Raw genomic sequence first — 23535 nt, forward strand, 5'->3', positions numbered from 1 at the left:
TGTGCTTTAGCAGGTTTTCCAGACATAGTTTGGGTTAACTAATATGGTAATATGCTTTAAAGGTAGCCAGAAAAACAAAAAGCAAAAAACTCTAGTTCAGTCTTTATGAGCCAGTTGCTTTTTATCACTAAAATGTGAAATTAGTGTGAGTGAATATTGAGGGAATTTTTATTTTTTATTTATTTATTTATTTTTCTTTTCGAGACAGAGTCTCGCTGTGTCACACAGGCTGGAGTGCAGTGGCGGGATCTCGGCTTACTGCAACCTCCACCTCCCAGGTTCACGCCATTCTCCTGCCTCAGCCTCCCGAGTAGCTAGGACTATAGGCGCCTGCCACCACGCCCCACTAATTTTTTGTGTTTTTTTTAGTAGAGACGGCGTTTCACTGTGTTAGCCAGGATGGTCTCAATCTCCTGACCTCGTGATCCACCCGCCTCGGCCTCCGAAAGTGCTGGGATTACAGGCGTGAGCCACCGCGCCTGGCCTATTGAAGGATTTTGACAACATAAAGGAACATCCTCTAGGGCATTTCCTAACCAGGAGACTGGCAGGAAATGAGATGTTTGTAACATGTTTGATGAGAGAGAACAATGAAGGGATACTTGAAAGGAGAAAGAATGAGAAAAGAAGTGTAGCAGAGCTGGACTGAATTTGATCCTAGTGGTGGCAGTGGCAGTGGCACTGGCCAAATACTGTTAAAAATAACAAGACGGCCGGGTGTGGTGGCTCATGCCTGTAATCCCAGCACTTTGGGAGGCCAAGGCAGGCAGATCACGAGGTCACGAGTTCGAGACCAGCCTGGCCAACATAGTGAAACGCTGTCTCTACTAAAAATACAAAAATTAGCTGGTGTGGTGGCACGTGCCTTTAGTCCCAGCCACTTGGGAGGCTGAGGTGGGAGAATCGCTTGAACCCGGGTGACAGAGGTTGCAGTGAGCCAAGACCACACCATTGCACTCCAGCCTGGGTGACAGAGTGGGACTCCGTCTCAAAAAAAAAAAAAAAAAAAAATGATAACAAGTCATATGTTAATTGCTCCTTCACATGAGTAAAGTGTTTTCACATTTATTATTCTGTTTGATTCTTATAGCAGGCTTTATTTTAAGTGAAGCTCTGAGATTAAGTGATTTCCCTAACAATAGCTTTTTTGTGTTTGTGTTTGTTTTTGTTTCTGTTTTTGTTTTTTTGAGACAGGGTCTCACTCTGTCACCCAGGCTGGAGTGCAGTGGTGCAATCTTGGCTCACTGCAACCTCTGCCTCCCAGGTTCAAGTGATCCTTGTGCCTCAGCCACCCAAGTAGCTGGGATTTTAGGCACGCGCCACCATGCCTGGCTAATGTTTGTATTTTTTGTAGAGACAGGGTTTCACCATGTTGCTCAGCCTAGTCTCAAACTCCTGGGCTCAAGTGATCAACCCACCACAGCCTCCTTAAGTGCTGGGATTATAGGTATGAGCCACAGCACCAACCCCTAACCATAGCTTTTTTGACATAGCTGGACCGTAAGCCAGTGCCTACACCCCAGTCATTACTTATTACATTGGTAGGCATCTTAGAATTTACAAATAATTTTTATATGTGTTATCTTATTTGACTGTTCTAACAACCATAGAGGTAGGCAAAAAATATTATTATCCCCATTTTAGACAGATCATCAAGGTGAAAAAACCTGTATCATCTTGTTTGATTTCAGCAAGTAGTTTCAATTATGCAAACATTGCTTCATGCTTAAGTAAACTGTAGATTGTTTTTTAAGCAAAAGATGCAGATTTTGCGTGCTTTCTACTATTTTTGGCAATCTCTCACTTACAGATTTATGTGATCAGTTTGGCTGAACCCCGTCTGCCCCTGCAGCTGGATGATGCTGTTCGGCCTGAGGCGGAAGGAGAAGAGGTAAAAATTATACTTATGAAATATTATGCTTCCTCTGTATATTTAGTTTGCAAAACATTGAAAACCTGATGTACTAAGGGTACCTGTGAATTGATTTTAAGCTCCATTGTTATTTAAACTTACTCTTAAAATCAGCAATTCTCAAACCTTTTGGTATCGAGTTGCCTTTTACATTATTAAAAATAATTAAGAACGCTACAAGCTTTTGTTTTTATTGGTATATATATCAATATTTACAGTATTGGGAATTAAAACAAATTTTTAAATATTTATTAAAAATTATATATACATTGCATACATGTTTGCATATGTAGTATTATGTAAATAATGAAGCTAATAACATTTTATGAAAAAATTACAGTTGTCCAAAGCAAAAAATAATTATTCTTAAGAGTGACATTGTATTTAGCAGTCCATTACCTTAACCACTCAGCTACCTCATCTTTTGGATGACATTCTATTTATATAACCACAATTCTTTGTAATTTCTGGCTTAATAGACAAAACTAGATTCTCATATTGCCTCTGCATTCATTCTATTGTGATAATACACATCATAGAAGCTTTAGAAAACTGCTCAGTACACTCATGAAGAGTGAAAAACAAAAAGTATTATTATGAAAAAGTAAGTTTGACTTCATCAACTTCTGGAAAGTCTCAGGGAGCTTCACTGCTCCCTAGACCACATTTTGAGAACCACTATTCTATGTCAGCTTTTATCTGTTCCTTCACCCTTGGGCTAACAGGTTAAATCCAGGAATCAATGAAGAAGCGGGTGGTTAATTTTTCTTATATCCCAATAATGAGGGAAGGCTTTGAGGGGTGGAGGAGGGAAAGAAACCATTAATATCTGTTCATTCTTTGTCTTTTTTCCATCTCTCTTTTAACGCTAACTTCTCTCTGGCTGCACTTTGTGTTTCTACCATTGTTTGAGATCCCTGATTTTCGGGCATAATATTAACGTACACACATCCTACTCAATTAAAAGTAAACAAGGCTTCTGAAAGTATTTTTTGTGCTCTTAAAAATATTAGTAAAATTTGTTTTTTTCTTTTCTTTTTTTTTAGGAAGGAAGAGCTACTGTTAACCAGGATACAAGATTAGACAACAGAGTCATTGATCTTAGGGTATGCCTCATTTATTTATTAAGTGAAGCGATTATGCCGCATTCGAGAGGGGCAGGGATACCATACCTGTCTCAGGCTTATAAAGCTAAATGGTATTTGCCTGACAGTAAGTATATAATACAGGAAACAATGTCCTTTTCTGACTGACCCTTCCCCTAAAAAGAACTGCAGGCAACAGGAATGGTTAAATACTAGTTAACAGGATATTGACTTTCTTTGTTTTAAAATGACAAATGAATTTGAAGCCAGTAAATGATCTTGCTTCCAGGTGATATCTTTTTTAGACAAGTTATTCAGCAAGTAGAAACATAACCGTTAATATCACTACAAAGTTATGAAAAAAATTACATGCACATTTTAGATCGACCAGGTGGAGATGAGTAATTAATGCTTCAATCCTTTGAATTTGATTGGAGCACCAAATTAAAAATATAAAAGCAGTTGGCTCTGGTGGTTTATGCAGTAGTCTCATGGGTCTTCAGTTTCCCTTTCTGGTTTGGTTGCAAGTGAAAGAGAGTTTAGTGGTTTCATCATTATTGTAGTAAAACCATTGCATCTTTCTTTCTTAATATTTTGACCACATCTTCCTTTTTTACTTAAATATTCTACCTCAAGCTCAAATTTTTTGTCACCTTAAGAGTTCTTCTTGGCTCTTCTACCATCATGTGAGTCTACCCTTATTATATACTCATGTTATTCCTAATTATTTGCTTTTTGTCTTTTACCTTTTCCATTTTAATTTGTATAGGAAAAGCAAGCAGTAATCCAAAGTCCTCTTGATACTACCTAGAAACCTCAGGTTTTTCATGTATGTTGGCCACAGGAGTGAGATATCTTCCTTTATTTGTTTGCCCTTGCTAGTTGTTCACACAAGTTATTATTGGTTTGTGCCTCTAGAATTTGGCCTGAGGGGTTTTTGGGTTTTGGGTTGTTTTGTTTTGTTTAAATTCATTGCCACCATTGAAAAAATGGGTTTTCACCTTAAAATCTGGATGACACTTCTTAAAAAGAGGAGAATCTGGAACATGAGCTAGCATGCTAGATGGGACATGTACAGGTTTCTTACACTGTCTTTTGCTTTGCCCTGTACCACCCAGCAAATATCATTCATTTCATTCATTCATGTTATTTGGCCCTTGCAAGCATTCACATGTTTAACTCTTTGACTTTACATTTTGGGAGATGTTGTGTACATTAGTAACTCTAAGTTTTTAAGCACCTTAGCTTCCTTCTAAACTACTGTCTTGGTTTGGTGCAGTGTCTCACGTCTGTAATCCCAACACTTTGGGAGCCTGAGGTGGGAAGAATGCTTGAGCGCAGGAGTTTAAAACCAGCCTGGGCAACATGGCGGGACCCCTGTCTCCTTAAAAAATTTAAAAATTAGCCAAGCATGATGGCATACATCTATGGTCACAGCTACTCAGGAGGCTGAAGCAGGAGGATTGCTTGAGCCCAGGAGGTTGAGTCTGCAGTGAGCTGTGTTTGTACCACTGCACTCCAGTCTGGGCAACAGAGCAAGATCCTGTCTCAAAAAAAATTAACTACTATCTAATTTAGTCCCCAACTAGCTCTTTCATAGACTGTCAGCAAAATCAAGGGTTAAAGAATTTGGAAATAAAAAGCAAAATTGCCATTCTTCTTCTATAATACAAACGTTCTAAGATATATCCTCCTTTAGGTTCTAGTGTAGCCTAACTTTTTTCTTGTATATGAATTGTTTTCTCTCTGAACTTTACAGGCAGGTGCCCTGATTAAAAATACTTCACCTTCCAGCCCCCAAGAAGGTTAAAGCAATTTTCATTCCTAGAAAAGTGAATTAAAATGTCTTTGGCACCCTTTTCATACATAGCACTCACATAGCTCATATTCCAGATTGGCACGGCAAATTAGCTTCATCCTCATAGGTTAGCAGGTTAGGAGGGTTTTCTGGGAACCTATTCAGGAGAGTTCCCTTTAGATCAGAATTGTCCCCTTTATTTCACCTCACTCTTAGGTACAGGTGAAGGTTGTCCTAGGAGTAAATGTTAGTCTTCCCTCTTGAGAATCATTGTTTAAGTACTTTTCCCAAATACGAATGGATTAGTTGGTTCAAAATTACAGTCTATTTATTTTATTTCTTTATCTAAACCCCCTGTACTATAGCTAGTCTACAAAATATTTATTATGTTCGTATTACAGGTTTCTTATACTGTGGAATATGTGTTGGTCATCTTCAAAGAACACATCATTTTGTTGGGGAGATAAGACTAGTAGTGTGAGGTCTCCTTAATAGGGATGCCCTCCCTTGGGTTGCCAGGTAAGCATAGAAACTGAGCCATCTTTAAAGGTGAATCATCAGCTCTTTTTTGCTACTTGGTTTCACATGCCCATGGGATAGACAATTCAGGACTCATGGGCATCCTAACCCTTGAGACCCCATGGCTTTCCTAAAGTTCCCTTCGTTTGCTAATACACCACATTATCCTCAGTGCTACCTCTGAAATCACACTATCAAATAGCCCCTACTATGTAATTCTGTAAGTTTTTTTCCTGAATGTTTAGGTATATTTTGGCATGCAGGGATTAAGAAATAGCTATCTGAGCATATATTTTATTGTTCACTAATGAACTCTACTTTGACCCTGTGGGTTAATGAATGAAAAGTATCTGCTATTATGGTGTGGTTTCAGCTTATCAGTTACATATTTTTGTTTTGAAATTTGTCACCTTTGTCTTCACCATTCTTTTCTCTTGGACAGACTGTTAGCCCTTTAACTCATGTACTTGCCTTAAGTTAACAGTCTGTCCAAGAGAAAAGAATTACATTCATGGCAAATGCCCCCAATCAGGCACAACATACCACATACACATTATTCTTGATGAGCTTCAAGTAGCCACACAGCACTCAGGGCAGCCTCCACTAACTGATTGGAAATAAGCCTATTTGCCATATCTCCCTGAAACTTTCTATTAACAAAGCCACAAAACGCTTAAACAAAGAAAAATTAGATAATATCAATAGCCCATCTTCTAACACATTGCCTAGCTCATTACTTTCTATACATATTTTCCAAACTAAAAATTAAAATCTCAACTGTTTAAGAGAAGTTTTGTAATTTTGTAGTGTAAGAGATTATCCTGGCAATATAGTTTTGATGCCAATATATTGAAACTTATATGACATTTCAGTGATTTTGCAGTGTTTTCCCAAGTATGATACCTTTACCACTGGAGGTACACAGTGATTTCTGGGTGTTAAACAGATGAACATTTTTTATTTTAATAGCTATACAATATAACCAGCAAATAAAATCCATGTTTTCATGGATATTATTGCTTAGAATTAGTTAAGTTTTAAAATATGATTTAAAGGAAAATATTAAGTACTAGTACGAGAGATACCCAGTATGACAGAAATGATAGAAGAAGGCAAAAGACAAATTTAAGAAATGCTGGTTTGTGTCAGCAGTGGGCAGAAAATTGGGAACTCGGGGCTGCCATGAAAATGATAGGTGTTTGATCACCACAGCTATAGGAGTTCTTTGAAAGTAGATCTGGACAGTCTGAAATAGTCAAGGGGAGGTATCCTCAGGGATGTCATAACTGTTGACCTCAAGACCAATGCATCAATTAGAAAAACATTTTAAGGATGCTCAGCACTGCTATGGATCACAGGGTCCCTCCATAGGACATACATACTTGATCTGCTAGTGTTTTTGTCATACGTTAGAATGAATGGATATGTGTTGGAATGTCTTGACACAGAGTTAACCTGAACACACAGCTGGAATCCCCCTGTTGCAATTGTTATTATATGTAATGTAATAGCAATTGCAGACAGCTCAGATTCTTTCTCACAGATATTACTTTTGTTCGATTAGAAATTCTATGTAATTCTGGCCAAGCGCAGTGAATCACTTAAGGTCAGGAATTCAAGACCAGCCTGGCCAACATGATGAAACCCCATCTCTACTTAAAATACAAAAATTAGCCAGGCATTGTGGCGGGCACCTGTAATCCCAGCTACTTGGGAGGCTGAGGCAGGAGAACCGCTTGAACCCAGGAGGCAGAGGTTGGCAGTGATCCAAGATCACGCCATTGCACTCTAGCCTGGGCGACAAGAAAGAAATTCCATTTCAAAAAGAAAAAAGGAAAAAGAAATTCTACATAAATCTGGCCAGGCGTGATATCTCATGCCTGTAATCCCAGCACTTTGGGAGGCTGAAGTGGGTGGATCACTTGAGGTCAGGAGTTCAAGACCAGCCTGGCCAACGTGGTGAAACCCCGTCTCTACTAAAAATACAAAAAAATTAGCCAGGCATGGTGGCATGTGCCTGTAGTCCCAGCTACTCAGGAGGCTGAAGCAGGAGATTCGCTTGAACCCTGGAGGCAGAGGTTGCAGTGAGCTGAAATCATACCACTGCACTCCAGCCTGGGCAACAGAGTAAGCCTCCATCTCAAAAAAAAAAAAAAAAGTTCTACGTAAATCTGATTTTTTAAAATAATAGTTCCCTTTGGAATTAAGTCAGATATCATTTTAGAAATGTCTTTCCCACTTCCTTTTCTACTATCTCTCCTGACCCCTAGTCCAGCTTCACAGTAGTGTCTCTGTAACCTGATAAACCATAAATAAACAGGAATTCTCTGCAGCCATTAAAAGCAAAAGATATAGTGGGTATCTTAACTAAGATGATAACTTAAATAGGTATTTTAAAAAGCTACAAGTCTAATACAACATGGAAGTAATTTGTTGTGAGGATTGTAAGGCGCTAAGTACTATTAAAGAGTGCCTTATAAAGTTTGGGTTTGTTTGAATTTTTGTCTCCTATCGGAATTCTTTCAACACCCTTACTTCTCTCCACGTACCTACCTCTCTTCTCCACAAAAGATATAATTTTGCTTTCTAGTGCTATGAGGACCTCAGGGAAAGGAATTCTATAAATGCAGAATATTGTTTTTCCCCTTATTTCAGATCTTTCACGTAATACAGAATAGCAGTGTTTTAATTTTAACAACCATACTTTTGGGAAGTTTGCTATAGAATTTAAAAATACTATTTTAATATAAGAATGTCAAGCTTTTCTAGAACTAAAGTTCAAGGACTGAGTTTTTCGTTTTGTTTTTCTAAAATTAATTTTTTTAAGTGTAGAAAAATTAGTTTTCTGCTTTCTGTTTAGTTTATCTTCTACCTCATGCCCTCTGTAATCACCGTTATCATCTAAACCTAGCCCAGTACCAGGAGGCATATAATAAATATTTGTTTAATGAGTGAGGAGGAAGTACTATTTTTTTTACATATTATGGAATCATGAAAATATTTGTTTGACCCAAAACAATTTTTAGATGTAAACATTAAGGAAACTAATATTATTAGTATGGTTTGTAACTTAAATGATAAAGAAAGCCTTTTTCCTGTTCATTTAGGTATCTTAAGGTAAGGGTAAGTATAGTAATGATAAATTAAATATATAAAGTATTTGTACATTCCTTGGCAATTGAAAATAAGGTTGTTATATATTTGCATTGAAATTAACATATGTTGCATTCATTTTATGTACTATATTTTAGAAGCATTTAATTTGAGATAGATTTAATATATAATTATCCTATTAAACATACTTTTCTTTTGTTATATACACTCTGTAATCTTACTGATAAGTTGGATCATTGTTGATTTTTACCTTAACCATCAAATTCTTACACACGTGTAGAAGTCAGTTGTAGTAATCAATATGTAATAGGGAAACAGTTTTAAAATGAGTCTATAAAAAATTGATTTTGTTTCTCTTTAGATGTGTTCTACCCAGAGTGTCTTGTTTCGATCAGGAGAGGAAAAAATACCATTACCATTTCTTATTTTAACTATATTGTGTTGTTCTCTCATGTAATGATAATGCTTTTTGAAAGAGGAATAAATGTAGAAAGACAACCCAGCAGTAGGTACAAAAAGTTTCTCAGACTCTGATGCAGTCTGCTTAGTACTCTTCCTCTACTAAATTAACTGACTAACCTGGGCCTGAGGACATTATTTTCCTCTGAGCAAAGTCAGAGAGTTTACAGGATACTAATCTTACCTCTTTGTCTTGTTCCAACCAGCAGAGATAGCTAGTCTGAATTCGCTCGCACAATGTGATTCTCTTTGCAGTAATGGGTATTCTTGCTAGTAAGATACATAATCAAAATAGTTGAAGATTTATTTTGAAATATTTGTTTTTCTTCCTTGTTATTTACTTTTAAAGAACATCTTATATTTAGTAATTCCTTTTTGTTTAATTCTTTTCCCATCTACCCCTGTGATTGGTGGTTTTCAAATTAAACCATTTAAAAGCTGGAATCTGCTAGAAAATATTCTCCAGTATGTAAATGCTAGGTGGAAATTAGGATGTATTAGAATTGTCATGTGAATAACTGTTCACTGTCTAATCAAGTAGGTGCCTGTCTTCCTATTAGCAAGTGCCTTGAAGAAACTAATGAGAAAAAAATCATTTTTCTTATATATGACAGATCCATTTTCCCCATAAATGTTACACATTAACATAGTTGTTTGTACAATCAGGAAGTGAAGAGGTACAGTTTTTTAAAAACATAATTGGCGGAATTTCAATTCATATTAAATAATCTATGACAACCAGTTCATAAGTTTAATTTCCATTTAGCAAGATGTTGAAGTGAGTTTAGGCAGGCGTCGTGGCTCACAGCTGTAATCCCAGCACTTTGGGAGGCCGTGATGAGCAGATCGCCTGAGGTCAGGGGTTCAAGACCAGCCTGGCCAACATGGTGAAACCCAGTCTCTACTAAAAATACAAAAATTAGCTGGGCATGGTGACGGGCACCTATAATCCTAGCTACTCAGGAGGCTGAGGCAGGAGAATCACTTGAACCCAGGAGGTGGAGGTTGCAGTGAGCCAAGTTTAGTTGAACTAGCCAAGGGACAAGCGGCAATAAAATGTATTCAGTGACCCTCTTATAGAATATATTCTGAAGTGAAATACATCTCTGTACATTTGTCAGTAACAGTGAAACAGCTTTTTGCTAAATAGGTCACTAGGTTTTTGAAAGCAGAAGATAATGCCATTTGTTTTGATTGGATGAACCAAATGTTTCACTAAACCACGTAATGTGAAAAAAACGCAAGTCTTTTTCTGTAGTTTAAATGTAGACATCTTGAAAATGAGTAAGTAAATAATCTAATAAATTATAAAGACCTTTGAAATGGTTTTCATTGTTTTATGAGAAACTATTGATTTGTAACTTTGTATGTAAGTTATAAAATAATGTTACTTAAGTATGACCAGTTTACATGAATGTTTTTATCTGATCTGCAGAAATTCAAGATTATTTAAATATCATTCTTTAGAGTGAAAGAAATGTAATCATTCCATTATTAACAGTGTTTTCACAGGGTACTACTGTGTAAATGCAGAAGGGGTGAGCCCTTTGATATGGGAGAAGTAATTGAAATTCTTGTAATGAGACTAAGAAGACACCTTCTTCACCTAACTCAGTTATTCACAGCTAACTTAGTGGTTTGAGGTCACATGTTTTACTGAACACCTACCTAGCCATAGGATAGCTATTTTTTAGAAATATAATAAGCCAAGACCTAAAGATAAGAAGTCACTTCTTTTGACCAGAGAAGTGGACAAAAGTTAGTCTAAAGTAGAGATAATTACCTCTAGAGCTTTCTGGTCATCATCACAACTGATTGAGGCTAAAAGTAAAATAGGAGGACCAGAGAAACTGAGAAAGAAAGGAGGGAAGAGAGAGAATAGAAAGAACAGGTAACTGTGCTGCACAGTTGGAGTGCTACTGTTGTTTTATGTACCACATTGGAAATCAGTGTCATGGGATGCCTACCCCTTTTATTGTATTTTTTTTCTTTTTAATTTCTTAATCTAATTGAACAAATACACAAGTATCTGCAATTGTATTGTTGTAATGGTTAAAATAAAAATACATGGTTTTTATTCATTTATTGTCAAGTACCAAAAGCTTACTTAGAACAATAGTATGCTGCACAAACATTGCTATGTCTCACTTTATGGGTTGCCTTTTAAAAAAAACAGTAAGACCATTCACAAGTAAGTTGTTTCACTAATTGTTAAGAAACATTTTTCTTTTATGGAATTCCTACAAATTAAAACATCTGCTCACTAAGCGTTTCTGGTGAAATACCTTTATATGATCATATATAGCCATTATATTCCAGCATGCCTTTTTGCCTTGTATTTATTTGTGTCCTTTTGTCTTCTCTCCAATTATTAGAATTTAAAAATGTTGAAAGCAAGAATTGTTAGGTTTCCACAGTGCCTAGCCCACAGAGTTAGTGCTTAGTAATTAACTACATTGATTTAATTAGATTTTATTACTGTCTTCTAGACATCAACTAGTCAGGCAGTCTTCCGTCTCCAGTCTGGCATCTGCCATCTCTTCCGAGAAACTTTAATTAACAAAGGTTTTGTGGAAATCCAAACTCCTAAAATTATTTCAGGTATGCTTCAAAATACTTGTCTTAATTTTTAAAAATAAATTTGCTCTCCCCAGAGTTGCTTTATATTAATAAAATTTTTAACTTGAGAATCCCGAGTGTCCATTAATGTTTATTGCCATGAGACTACTATTTTGAAGACCATCTTATATAGCAACAATCATATATCACCAACTTTAATAAGTACATTTTCTTATTCCAAGAGTCATTTTGTGATAATGATTGTAATGTGAGGCAGTAACACACAAAGCAAGATTCTTGTTACAGAAGTTACACCAGGAACTACTTTCATTATATAGATTTCTTTTGAAATTAGTATTGCAGTTTTGTTTTGTATAAACTGCATTGTAAAATCAGTAAATACTAATGATGGGAAAATTTCCTTAATTCTTGTTGCCCAGGCTGGAGTGCAGTGTTGTGAATTTGGCTCACTGAACCTCCACCTCCCGAGTTCAAGCGATTCTCCTGCCTCAGCCCCCTTAGTAGCTGGGATTACAAGCATGCGCCACCACGCCCAGCCAATTTTGTGTTTTTAGTAGATACAGGGTTTCTCCATGTTGGTCAGGCTGGTCTCGAACTCCCAACCTGAGGTGATCCATCTGCCTCGGCCTCCCAGAGTGCTGGGATTACAGATGTGAGCCACCACGCCTGGCTAATTCTTATTCTTGTATGAGAATCTTGTCTTAATCATTTTACCGTTTTTAGATTTGTTTAACACTAGAAAGTGTGTTACAAATGGCATTTTGTTACAAATTCAAAATTGAACATTGCATTCTTAATAATTAGAAAAATGATTATTCCAGGCTGGGCACAGTGGCTCATGCCTGTAATCCCAGGAGTTTGGGAAGCCAAGGCGGGTGGATCACGAGGTCAGGAGTTCGAGACCAGCCTGGTCAAAATGATGAAACCCCGTCTGTACTAAAAATACAAAAACTAGCCGGGCGCGGTGGTAGACGCCTGTAGTCCCAGCTACTTGGGAGGCTGAGGCAGGAGAATCGCTTGAACCTGGGAGGCGGAGGTTGCAGTGAGCCAAGATCGTGCCTCGGCATTCTAGCGTGGGTGACAGAGCAAGACTCCATCTCAAAAAAAGAAAAGAAAAGAAAAATGATTATTCCAGCTCCTGGGGAAATTTTTTTAAAAAAGGAAAAATGAAGAATATCTTTTTTCATTTAAAAAAAAAAAAATTTTACAACTCCAAAGGGGCTTTAATAGTTTTGAAATTGATGCAGAAAGGGAGCATATATATCCACAGAAGTGAAATAAAAGCATAGCCAAAGAAGTAAATCTGGTTTAAATATAAACTATTTAGAATCATATAGAAGACAATGTATATAGACTATGATTTAGCCACAATTTTTCATTTTCCAGTTTTTCTTAAAGTGAGCTACCTGAGTATAAACTTTTTAACTAGAAGTTTGCATTGATAAGCTTACAATTGATTATAATAATATAAATGTTTACCTTTCAGCTGCCAGTGAAGGAGGAGCCAATGTTTTTACTGTGTCATATTTTAAAAATAATGCATACCTGGCTCAGTCCCCACAGCTATATAAGCAAATGTGCATTTGTGCTGATTTTGAGAAGGTTTTCTGTATTGGACCAGGTAAGATTTTGGCAGTTATGTTTTATCCAAGTTCATTAATTATGCAGTAGTTACAATTTTAGAAACATTTTACTTATATAATGTACAGACACTTTGAAAGCTTAAATTATTTTATCTGCTGACTACACAAATGCTAGGCTTTGAGTTAGAGATAATATATTTGGGTAGACATTTTCCTAAAAGTAATAATAATAATAATATGGTCAATAGTACTTTAAACAGTTGAGCATCATTCCATGTGAATACAATTATAAGCATATGTATTCTTACAGGAGTGCTGAAGAAAATTTTTATCTTGAGAATGTCATTTTAAAAATGCATTTTTTGAAAATATACACCATCTGAAATATACCTAAGTATATGTTTTAATATACCTCAGTGCAGTTAGAACAGAATTAGCTCCCATTTGGACTCTTTTCAGCTCCCTATCAGCACTAAAGAGCAGGTAGTTGCAGTGGTCAAAGTAATATATGTTTTTGTCCTTTATAACTTCTTACTCCTGTAAGTTTACAATGTACCTCTGTCTAATTTGCTATTAATTTTATTCCAGAGCTGTTCTGTTTCACTATTTTGTTTGTATTGTCTTTACTATTGGTAATGTGCTGATGTCCATTAGAAACTACTAACAAATACCTTATATTTAATAAATTATATTAATATGGTCTTTAAGAAATGTTTGCTAAAAGTCAAGCACAGGCACGAAATCATGTGGCAGATTCTTTTTTGAAGCTAATTGTAAGTGAAAAGCCAGCATTACTTTAACACTTACCAAGTTATTTTATATATGTTTTTTGATGCCTTAATAAAAATTAAATACTTGCTAATAGAGAAACTGGCAAGATCATTAAGGATCTTAATTTTCTGAATTTATTAACTAGTTATTTGTTGAACACCTGCTGCTTATATAACCTTGTGCTAGGTACCATGTACATAAAAGAAGAACCAGCCAGCACTTCTCAAATGTTAATATGCACACAGATTACCTGGAGATCTTGTTAAAATGCAGATTCTGATCAGTTAATCTGGGGAGAGGTCTGAGATTCTGCAGTTCTCACAAGTTCCTGGGTATTGTTGATGCTGCTCATTTCCAGACCATGCTTTGAGTGATAAGGGAATCAATATTGTGCCTGCTAACAAGACTAAGACATACATACATATCACAGTCATAGGGAATAATCAAATAATTTTCACAACAAATAATCAGATTGTCCTATACAATCAGCAAATGGGTGTTAATTATGTAGTATAAATAGTAAGTGTAAAGAGAGAAAATGGAGTTTGCTAAAGTCACCATAAAAGAAAATTCAAACTGAGATTTGCTTTAAGGGCAAAGTAGGATATATAGACAACAGAGATGGCATTCTAGACAGGAAGCAGAGTAAGTAAAGAGCAAGAATTACACAAGAAAACAAAAATAAGACAAGTTAACTATTAAGAAGTGAGAAAATATAGGTTAGGATAAACTTATGAAAGCATAAAGGTTTTAGGGTTTTTTTTTGTCATGTTATGTCTTACTACAGTAGTCATTTGGGAACCATTGTTAAGTTTCTGAGCAAGGATGTATTATAGGAATATTAGTGATGTGAAAGGTGAGTTGAGCTAGAGTCAAAAAGACTGGACAGGAGGAAAAGGCACTGAGGATATTAAGGCTGGACTGGATATTGGCTGGACTGGATATTAGTTGGACTGAGCTAATGGCTCTTAATATCCTCAGTGCCTTTTCCTCCTGTCCAGTCTTCCTGACTGTAGCTCGAGTCATCTTTCACATCACAAATATTCCTATAAATGACTGCTGTAGTCAAATGGAATATGTATGTTACTTTATTTGTAGAGTTTCACTTAGTTTGAGTCAGGTTTTAATAAAATGGAGAAGAACTCACTATCTTGGTCATAATTGAATGTATTTTTAAATATTGAGAGGACACCTCAGGCTCTTGCATTCCCCCAGGGTTCTCGTGAACCTCTCTTATTAATTTACATTTGGTACGGCTTTTATTGCATGACCGTAGGAGTTTGTAATGAACTTGCTGTCCAAGAGAATGCTCAAACAGATGGTTCATCAGAGGTCCTTCCAGCCCTGTAATATGAAAATAATACCACTGGAATCCAACTAAATAAAATTTTGTATTTAAATCCCAATTTATCCAAAATTGAAAACAGTATTTGCTCTCTATTTCTTTTATTAACTTCACAGTATTCAGAGCAGAAGACTCTAATACCCATAGACATCTAACTGAGTTTGTTGGTTTGGACATTGAAATGGCTTTTAATTACCATTACCACGAAGTTATGGAAGAAATTGCTGACACCATGGTACAAATATTCAAAGGACTTCAAGAAAGGTAAAAAGTATTTTATGCACCTAGATGGACTTAATTTCAAATGTTTGGGATCTTTAAAAAAAAATTCTTCAGGCCGGGCACGGTGGCTCACACCTGTAATCCCAGCACTTTGGGAGGCCGAGGTGGGTGGATCACGAGGTCAGGAGATCGAGACCATCCTGGCTGACACGGTGAAACCCCGTCTCTACTAAAAATACAAAAAAAAAAATTAGCCGAGCGAGGTGGTGGGCGCCTATAGTCCCAGCTATGCGGGAGGCTGAGGCAGGAGAATGGCGTGAACCCTGGGGGGCGGAGCTTGCAGTGAGCCGAAATCGCGCCACTGCACTCCAGCCTGGGCGACAGCGAGACTCTGTTTCAAAAAAAAAAAAAAATTCTTCAATTTAAACATACAAACTTAAGTTTCTATGAACATATATATAAAGATTTATCAGTTAGATGATCCATTTAATTGGTTGGAAAAATCTACACTCAGAATACTGCTTCTGGATCCAAATCATTTGGGGGCTCAACTAATTAACCTCTATTTTGTTAGTAAATTTACCACATTGTGAACAATCCAACTGTATTTTGTTGTTTTTGTTTCCTTTATACTGACCTCCCGAATGTCTCAAGAAATACAGCATGTGTTACTTTTAACAGTTTATTATTTGGGAAATAGTATGAAGGTAGTGCGTAAGAGGTTGGATTCAGCAACATCCAGATAGCCTGAGTTCAAATCCCAGCTCTGCTGCTTCTCTGTGTGGGCCTTGTGCAGGTTATTTAACTCTGTGCCTCAGTTTCCTCAGCCATTAAGTGGAAATAGCATTATTACCCACCTGAGAGGCGAAAAGTTCCTTCAGTCAACTGAATCTGTTGACATGTAAATTAAGCCTGGTCAAATATGGTTAATTCTTAAATCAATTTATATTTACATTGAGTGCTCAGAAAAGATTAGAAACTAGTAGACTGAAGGGATGTTTAAACCTATTTGGATCTGATGAATGAACATTTACAGAAATATTACATGTGTTCTAGATGTTCAGAAAATTGAATTATGTAGAATGTCCACTTCACCTACACCCTCTAAACTAGCAAAGAGCTCTTCCCTTTAAAGGTCATTGAAAGTTGTTTACTTATGATGATGTTTAACATGGAGAAAATAGGAAAAGAAAATAGAAGCGAGTCAAGTTGATTAAGAAAGTCTCTATATTTTCCTCTTTATTTGTGACTATATTTCAAGTATTAGGTAAGCTATAATAGTCTAAGCTAGCATTTTAATAACTGACAGAAGATCATATTTAAAATTTTATTTGAAGACCAGCAATTCAACTATTCCTTGTTGATGTATTTGATATGTTTCATTGGTATTTTAAAAGAGTTCAAAAATATGAATTTTATTTACTGCATTGCAAGGCTAATGAGTATGTTTAAGAATGTAGAAATTGGCCAGGCAAGGTGGCTCACGCCTGTAATCCCAGCACTTTGGGAGGCCGAGGCGGGTGGATCACTTGAGGTCAGAAGTTCAAGACCGACCCAGCCAAATTAGCAAAACCCCATCTCTACTAAAAATACAAAAATTAGCCGGGCATGTTGGAACGCGCCTGTAATCCCAACTACTTGGGAGGCTGAGGCAGGGGAATCACTTGAACCCAGGAGGCGGAGGTTGCAGTGAGCTGGATCACGCCACTGCACTCCAGCCTGGGCAACAGAGCAAGACTCTGTCTCAAAAAAATAAATAAATAAAATGTAGAAATTAATCACTGATCTTAAGAATACTGTAGCATAAGTGCCAATATTTCCAGGCATTCTCTGCAGCTTTGTACCTTTGATGGCTAGTTAATTGCAGACAGCCTTTTTCTTTTTATATCTTTGTTCTCTAAAACATTTTGATGCAGTTTATTTTAATCAATTTTCAATGGTTCATGGAACAACTGATAACATTTTCGTTATAAAACGAAATATACTTTAGAACTACAATGAAGAAACACACACAGCTTTTGTCATTGTCTGTTCACATTTATAATTCAAGAAAGTTTCAGAAACTCATTTTTTAAAAATACTGATAGCTTCTCTATTAAATAATAGAGTTTGACATTTCCACTTTGATTTTTATAACAGACCAAGCATGAATTTGAGTCCTTGGGATTAATCAAATCTCTGCTTACAAATTAGACTCAAACGCCATTACTGCTGAACTTTTTCAGTAGAGTTAAGGTGGCAATTTGAAAATAAAAGCCTTCTTTGTATGTTCTTCAAGTCATTTAGGAATTTTAAGTTTTAGTGTCACTTGTTTATTGGGTTATCTGACCTGTGTCATGTTCCTGTCATGTTTATTATTAGTATTTACCTCTCATAGAAAAATACACATACAAATGTATTTGTATTATATTGTATGTATATGTATCATATATATATCCAAATATGTATATGTGTATAAAATACATATATAAATGTATTTTAAAGTATTGATAGTCATATTTTTGTACTACCATTGATAGACATGATGAATGGGAGTTGATATATAAAGCAAAGAAAAGCTATTTAAAAATCAATTGGGGGCTGGGCTCGGTGGCTCACGCCTGTAATCCCAGCACTTTGGGAGGCCGAGCTGGGCAGATCAGGAGGTCAGGTCTGAGACCAGACTGGCCAACATGGTGAAACCCCATCTCTACTAAAAATACAAAAAATCAGCCAGTCATGGTGGCACACACTTGTAGTCCCAGCTACTTGGGAGGCTGAGGCAGGAGAATTGCTTGAACCTGGCAGGCAGAGGTTGCAGTGAGCCGAGACAGCTCCACTGCACTCCAGCCTGGACAACAGAGCAAGACTCCGTCTAAAAAAATAAAAAATAAATTTTAAAAAATCAATTATGGGGTCTTTCTAACCCTTCTTACATCAAGATTTTAATAAATCAATGGCTAAGCTTTATTATTCCCATGAAAGCCTGTAAGACCAAGAAATGGTAGTGTTTTAATTTTGAGAATATAAATTCTAGGCCAGGCATGGTGCACATCTGTAATCCTAACACTTTGGGAGGCCGAGACGGGCAGATTGCTTGAGCCTAGGAGTTCAAGACCAGCCTGGGCAACATGGTGAAACCCCATCTCTACAAAAAGTAACAAAAAATTAGCCAGTCATAGTGGCACATACCTGTAGTCCCAGCTACTCAGGAGGCTTGAGGTGGGAGGATCGATTAAGCCCAGAAGGCCGAGGTTGTGGTGAGCCAAGATTGCACCACTGTGCTCCAGCCTGAGCAACAGAGTGGGACCCTGTCTCAGAAATAAAAAAAAATAAAAATAGAATGTAAATTCTAGTTAAAGAATTCTATATATAAAATACAAACATACTTTTTTTCTGTATATAGAATAAAAACATACTTTTTTCAAGTCTGTTAATTATGGAAAAATTTCAAACACATACGAAAGGATGTGCAATAGTCTAATGAGCCCCCATGAACTCATCAGCCAGTTTCAGTCCTTGTCAACCTGTGGCCAATTTTGTTTACCCATTTCCCTCATTCACTATTATTTTGAAGCAAATCCCAGCCATCATTTAATACATAAATACTCCAGCAAAAATAGACTTCTTTTTTTCTTTTTTTGAGTGGAGTCTTGCTCTGTCGCCCAGACTGGAGGGCAATGGCCGATCTTGGCTCACTGCAACATTCACTGCCCAGGCTCAAACAGTTCTCCTGCCTCAGCCTCCCGACCACACCCAAATAATTTTTGTAGTTTTAGTAGAGATGGGGTTTCACCATGTTGGCCAGACTGGTCTTGAACTCCTGACCTCAAGTGATCCACCTCCCAAAGTGCTGGGATTACAGGTGTAAGCCTCTGCGCCCGGCCAAAAATAGACTTTTTAAATCTCAATAAAATATTGTCTTCCATAGCAGAAATTCAGCTCAGTGCGGTAAACATTGTCCTGTACCTTCTATATATGTAGGGTAGGCATTGTACTATAGAGATTATCAAAATGGGAAAGAAATTGACACTCCCCTAAACATACAGTGTAATACTGATGGGGGAAGATAAGACAAATATTCATTAATTTGGTCTTCCTCAGTGATAACAAGAATTGTTAAAGATTAAAAAGTCAGATTTTTGTAATGCTTCATAAAATGGGCATTTTATGTTTCTAACCATATTAACTGATATGAATTATAAAGAAAATTTTTAATCCTTTGATGTTACTGTGGTTACAAAAACGAGATTGAAAAATGGTGTTAAATATTTGAAGTATTTAAATTTTATTCTTTAATAATTTGATAATGCTTTTCCTGGTGTATATACTGATTCAAAGATTGATTTTTGTATATTGCCACAGTGACCTCTTGTGGGGGAACCATTTATCTCATACATTTTGTTAACTAAATCATTCTGCAAATAGGTTTCAGACTGAAATTCAAACGGTGAATAAACAGTTCCCATGTGAGCCATTCAAATTTTTGGAGCCAACTCTAAGACTAGAATATTGTGAAGCATTGGCTATGCTTAGGGAAGCTGGAGTCGAAATGGGAGATGAAGACGATCTGAGGTTTGTCTTTGTGGTTTTTCCTATTTGTTTTTTTTTTACTTAAGTTCCAGGATCCATGTGCAGAACGTGCAGGTTTGTTACAAAGGCATACATGTGCCATGGTGGTTTGCTGCACCTATTGACCTGTCCTCCAAGTTGTCTTTGTGATTTTTAAAACCTAGTAATTTGGTTTAAGATAAGAGAAAATGAAAATATTAATAAATGATTTTTTTCACCTAATACACTTATATTTTAACTTTGGTATACAGTATGATGCTCTTTTATATAATGTGTGATCTGAAATAAAAATGTTTACTATAGTTTGCCTAAGTTTTCATAATTTTGTTTATAAACACCATTTTCTCTTATTTTCCCTCATGTTTGTAACTCTTTAAAGAGTATAGAGAGTTTTGCCTGTGATTTTATCTTCTAATATGTTACTTCTCTTTCCAAATTAGTGGTATTAGAGAAGGTAGACAACAGTCTAAATCCATCCCCACACAGGATCGGGGTATAAACTGTTAACATCCAAAAGTCACAGAAGTCAATATTGTTTATATAGTATCATACATACTATATTATATATAGTATTTGGTATAGTATTATCTAAATTTAGATCATACGACTTACAATTTTGAAACAAATTATGCAGTTTAATAAAGATTGAGGCTGGGCATGGTGGCTCATGCCTGTAATCCCAGTACTTTGAGAAGCCAAGGTAGGAGGATCATTTGAGGCCAGGATTTCGGGACCAGCCTGGACAACACAGAGAGATGCTGTCTCTACAAAAAAATTTAAAATTTAGCTGAACATGGTGGCACACACCTGTAGTCCCAACTACTCCAGAGGCTGAGGCAATTGGATCACTTGTGCCCAGGATTATCAAGGCTGTAGTAACCTATGATCATGCCACTGTACTCTAGCCTGGGTGATAGAGTGAAAGCCTGTCTGTGAAAAATAAATAAAACATGTAAAGGTTGAAAATTTCTATCTACTTATATTTTATTCAAGACTTCCTTCAATGATTCCTTTAAACCATCACAATACATATGTATTTAGGAGGGAAAGGAAATGATTATTGTCACTTTTTAGGGTTTCTCAAAAAACAATTCACCCAAAACCCTTTATTTTTGTTTAACAAAAAATATATATATGGCCTTAAACATTGCCTGCATTGCTAGATGACATTTTAAGGCAAAATGAAAATCCTATAAGCTTGGGTAGTATTTTTTTAAGTATTTTAGAAATTGTTTTTACATAAGATAGAAGCTAAAGTAGCTACCTCTTGGCTATAGAAATGTAACATGTTTATATAAACACTTTTAAAACCTTGGATAATACTAATTTTTATTTCATAAACCATTGATAAAGAGTACCAAAAAGGGAAGATTATTTCATGGCAAGACTAGCCCATATTAGTATAGCGAACTTTTATTATGTGTAATTGTAGGAAATTACTTCATCCATGATATTTCTGAATCAATGAATTGCTATATTCTGTTTATTGCTTTAATTAAATATTTGAGCAGCATCTACTAAGCACTGAGTCACTGTACCAAGGTATACTCATAAGTGATTTTCAATAGTACTTGCCTTTTTAAAAAAGAGCAGAATAGACAACTGCGTGTTTTGGCCAAATTTTGTAATCCCTTGAGAAACTCAAATAGAAGAAGTTCCTTATTAACGTTTTTAAGTTGCCATTTGATCTTCAAACACTGATTTCACGTTTCTTTTTCAGCACACCAAATGAAAAGCTGTTGGGTCATTTGGTAAAGGAAAAGGTAGGATTCTTGTATATGCTGGATTTCTTTTTCTAATTCTGAAATGTCTCTTGGGACTAAAAACAATTGCAAAGGGGTCTGAGCTTCCTAGAATGGTGTGATTCTGGAATAAATAAAAACTGAAGAAGGACAACATTAAAAAATTTTTTTCTTAGAAAATTGAGACATATTCAGACAGCCTGCCTTTCTCCAAGATGATCTGATTAACTCAGTATTTAATATTTCTACGAAGTTGTTCTGAGGTATCTCTAAAAGTGATACCTATGTCGGATTAGTTGGAAATGACCTCCAAATTATTTGAAATTATTTAGAAATGATCTTCCCTGTGTACCCCTGCTGTCTTATGAGACTTAAAGATGAATGAGCTTCCTCTCTGCCTCTTATGTAATAGCTACTTTGCAGTCTCATTTTCTAAAACGAAGTCTCCAAAGAGGATAAAAGCTAAACTTAGTATCATCTTTTTAAAAATTTTAAGATATAATGAAAAGGAAAATTAGTCCTTGAGCTCCTCCTACTGGTTGCAGTTGAAACTGTTAGACTAGAGAACTGATATTTCTGAAGTCATACAATATTCGGTTTATACCTTTAAAATGCTGTTTCAGCAGAGCCAATTTCAGTTTGTCAGCTGTTAACATCCTCATCTCAAGTTTTAGCAAAAATGTTGAAAGTCAAAAACTGTTGAAATGTAATTTTTTTTTTTTGAGACAGAGTTTTGCTCTTGTTGCCCAGGCTGGAGTGCAATGGCACTATCTTGGCTGACTGCAACCTCCACCCCCTGGGTTCAAGTGATTCTTCTGCCTCAGCCTCCTGAGTAGCTGGGATTATAGGCGCCCACCACCACACCCAGCTAATTTTTTGTATTTTTAGTAGAGATGGGGTTTCACCATGTTGGCCAGGCTGGTCTCGAACTCCTGACCTCAGGTGATTCACCTACCTTGGCCTCGCAAAGTGCTGGGATTACAGGCATGAGCCACCGCGCCCGGCCCTCAAATGTAATTTATTTATTTTTAATTAAATCTAGGTCACATAGTAAGCATTCTCTAAAAAAAAGTCGTAATTTCAAGTTAATGTCATGTATTTCTTTCAGTTGTAGCATTCACTTGAAGAAAACTACCAAAATCTCATGTATATATCTAGATAAAAATTTAAATTCTTGGGAAGATAATCCATGTTTTTCAATGATGAATACTGTAAGATACGTCAAATTTCCCAAAATAATTCATAGACTTTAAATACAGTTTCTATAACAACCAAAAGGATTTGAGATAATTTTTTTCATTATAAAATGCATCAGAATGACTAGATGAACTAGAATAACAAAGAAAAAAGTAACAAAGATGTTTATCAAAGCATAATTTAGAATGGGGGAGAAATTAGAAAGGGCTTACATGTTCAAAAAAAACAAAAAACAAAAAAATGAATATTTAAACGGTAGGCCTGGCACTGTGACTCATGCCTGTAATTCTAGCACTTTAGGAGGCCAAGGTAGGAGGATCATTTGAGGCCAGGAGTTCCAGACCAGCCTGGGCAAACATAGCGAGATTCCATCTCTACAAAAAATTTTAAAAATTAGCCAGGCTCCTGCTTAAGCCATGATCTCATCATGCACTCAAGCCTAAGCAACAGAGCAAGACCCCATCTCTTAAAAAAAAAAAAAAAATTTAAAAACTATGGATAATAAGTAATGCCTGAAAATTAGGTATTACAAGAATTTATGACACCATGGCAAAATGCTATAGGATAAAAATGTTACTTGAAAAAAAGCAAGATATTCATTGTATATACAATATAATTAGAGTAATTATGAAGAACCAAAATTTTTGTATAAAAAAG

General features: G+C 36.1%; 1 protein-coding gene across 2 annotated transcripts in view; it reads left to right on the top strand.

The window, feature by feature from the left end:
• Positions 1 to 23535, top strand: part of DARS1 (aspartyl-tRNA synthetase 1) — an 84752-nt gene that overhangs the window by 54685 nt on the left and 6532 nt on the right. For both annotated transcript variants that reach the window (XM_003267607.3, XM_030800908.1), the window contains 7 exons: positions 1811 to 1891; positions 2959 to 3018; positions 11377 to 11488; positions 12954 to 13088; positions 15283 to 15430; positions 19796 to 19942; positions 21660 to 21702. In XM_003267607.3, coding sequence (XP_003267655.1) covers positions 1811 to 1891; positions 2959 to 3018; positions 11377 to 11488; positions 12954 to 13088; positions 15283 to 15430; positions 19796 to 19942; positions 21660 to 21702 — 726 coding nt within the window. The remainder of the gene's footprint in view (positions 1 to 1810; positions 1892 to 2958; positions 3019 to 11376; positions 11489 to 12953; positions 13089 to 15282; positions 15431 to 19795; positions 19943 to 21659; positions 21703 to 23535) is intronic.

This window comes from Nomascus leucogenys, chromosome 20 (genome assembly GCF_006542625.1).
Source record: "Nomascus leucogenys isolate Asia chromosome 20, Asia_NLE_v1, whole genome shotgun sequence".
NCBI classification, from domain to species: domain Eukaryota; kingdom Metazoa; phylum Chordata; class Mammalia; order Primates; family Hylobatidae; genus Nomascus; species Nomascus leucogenys.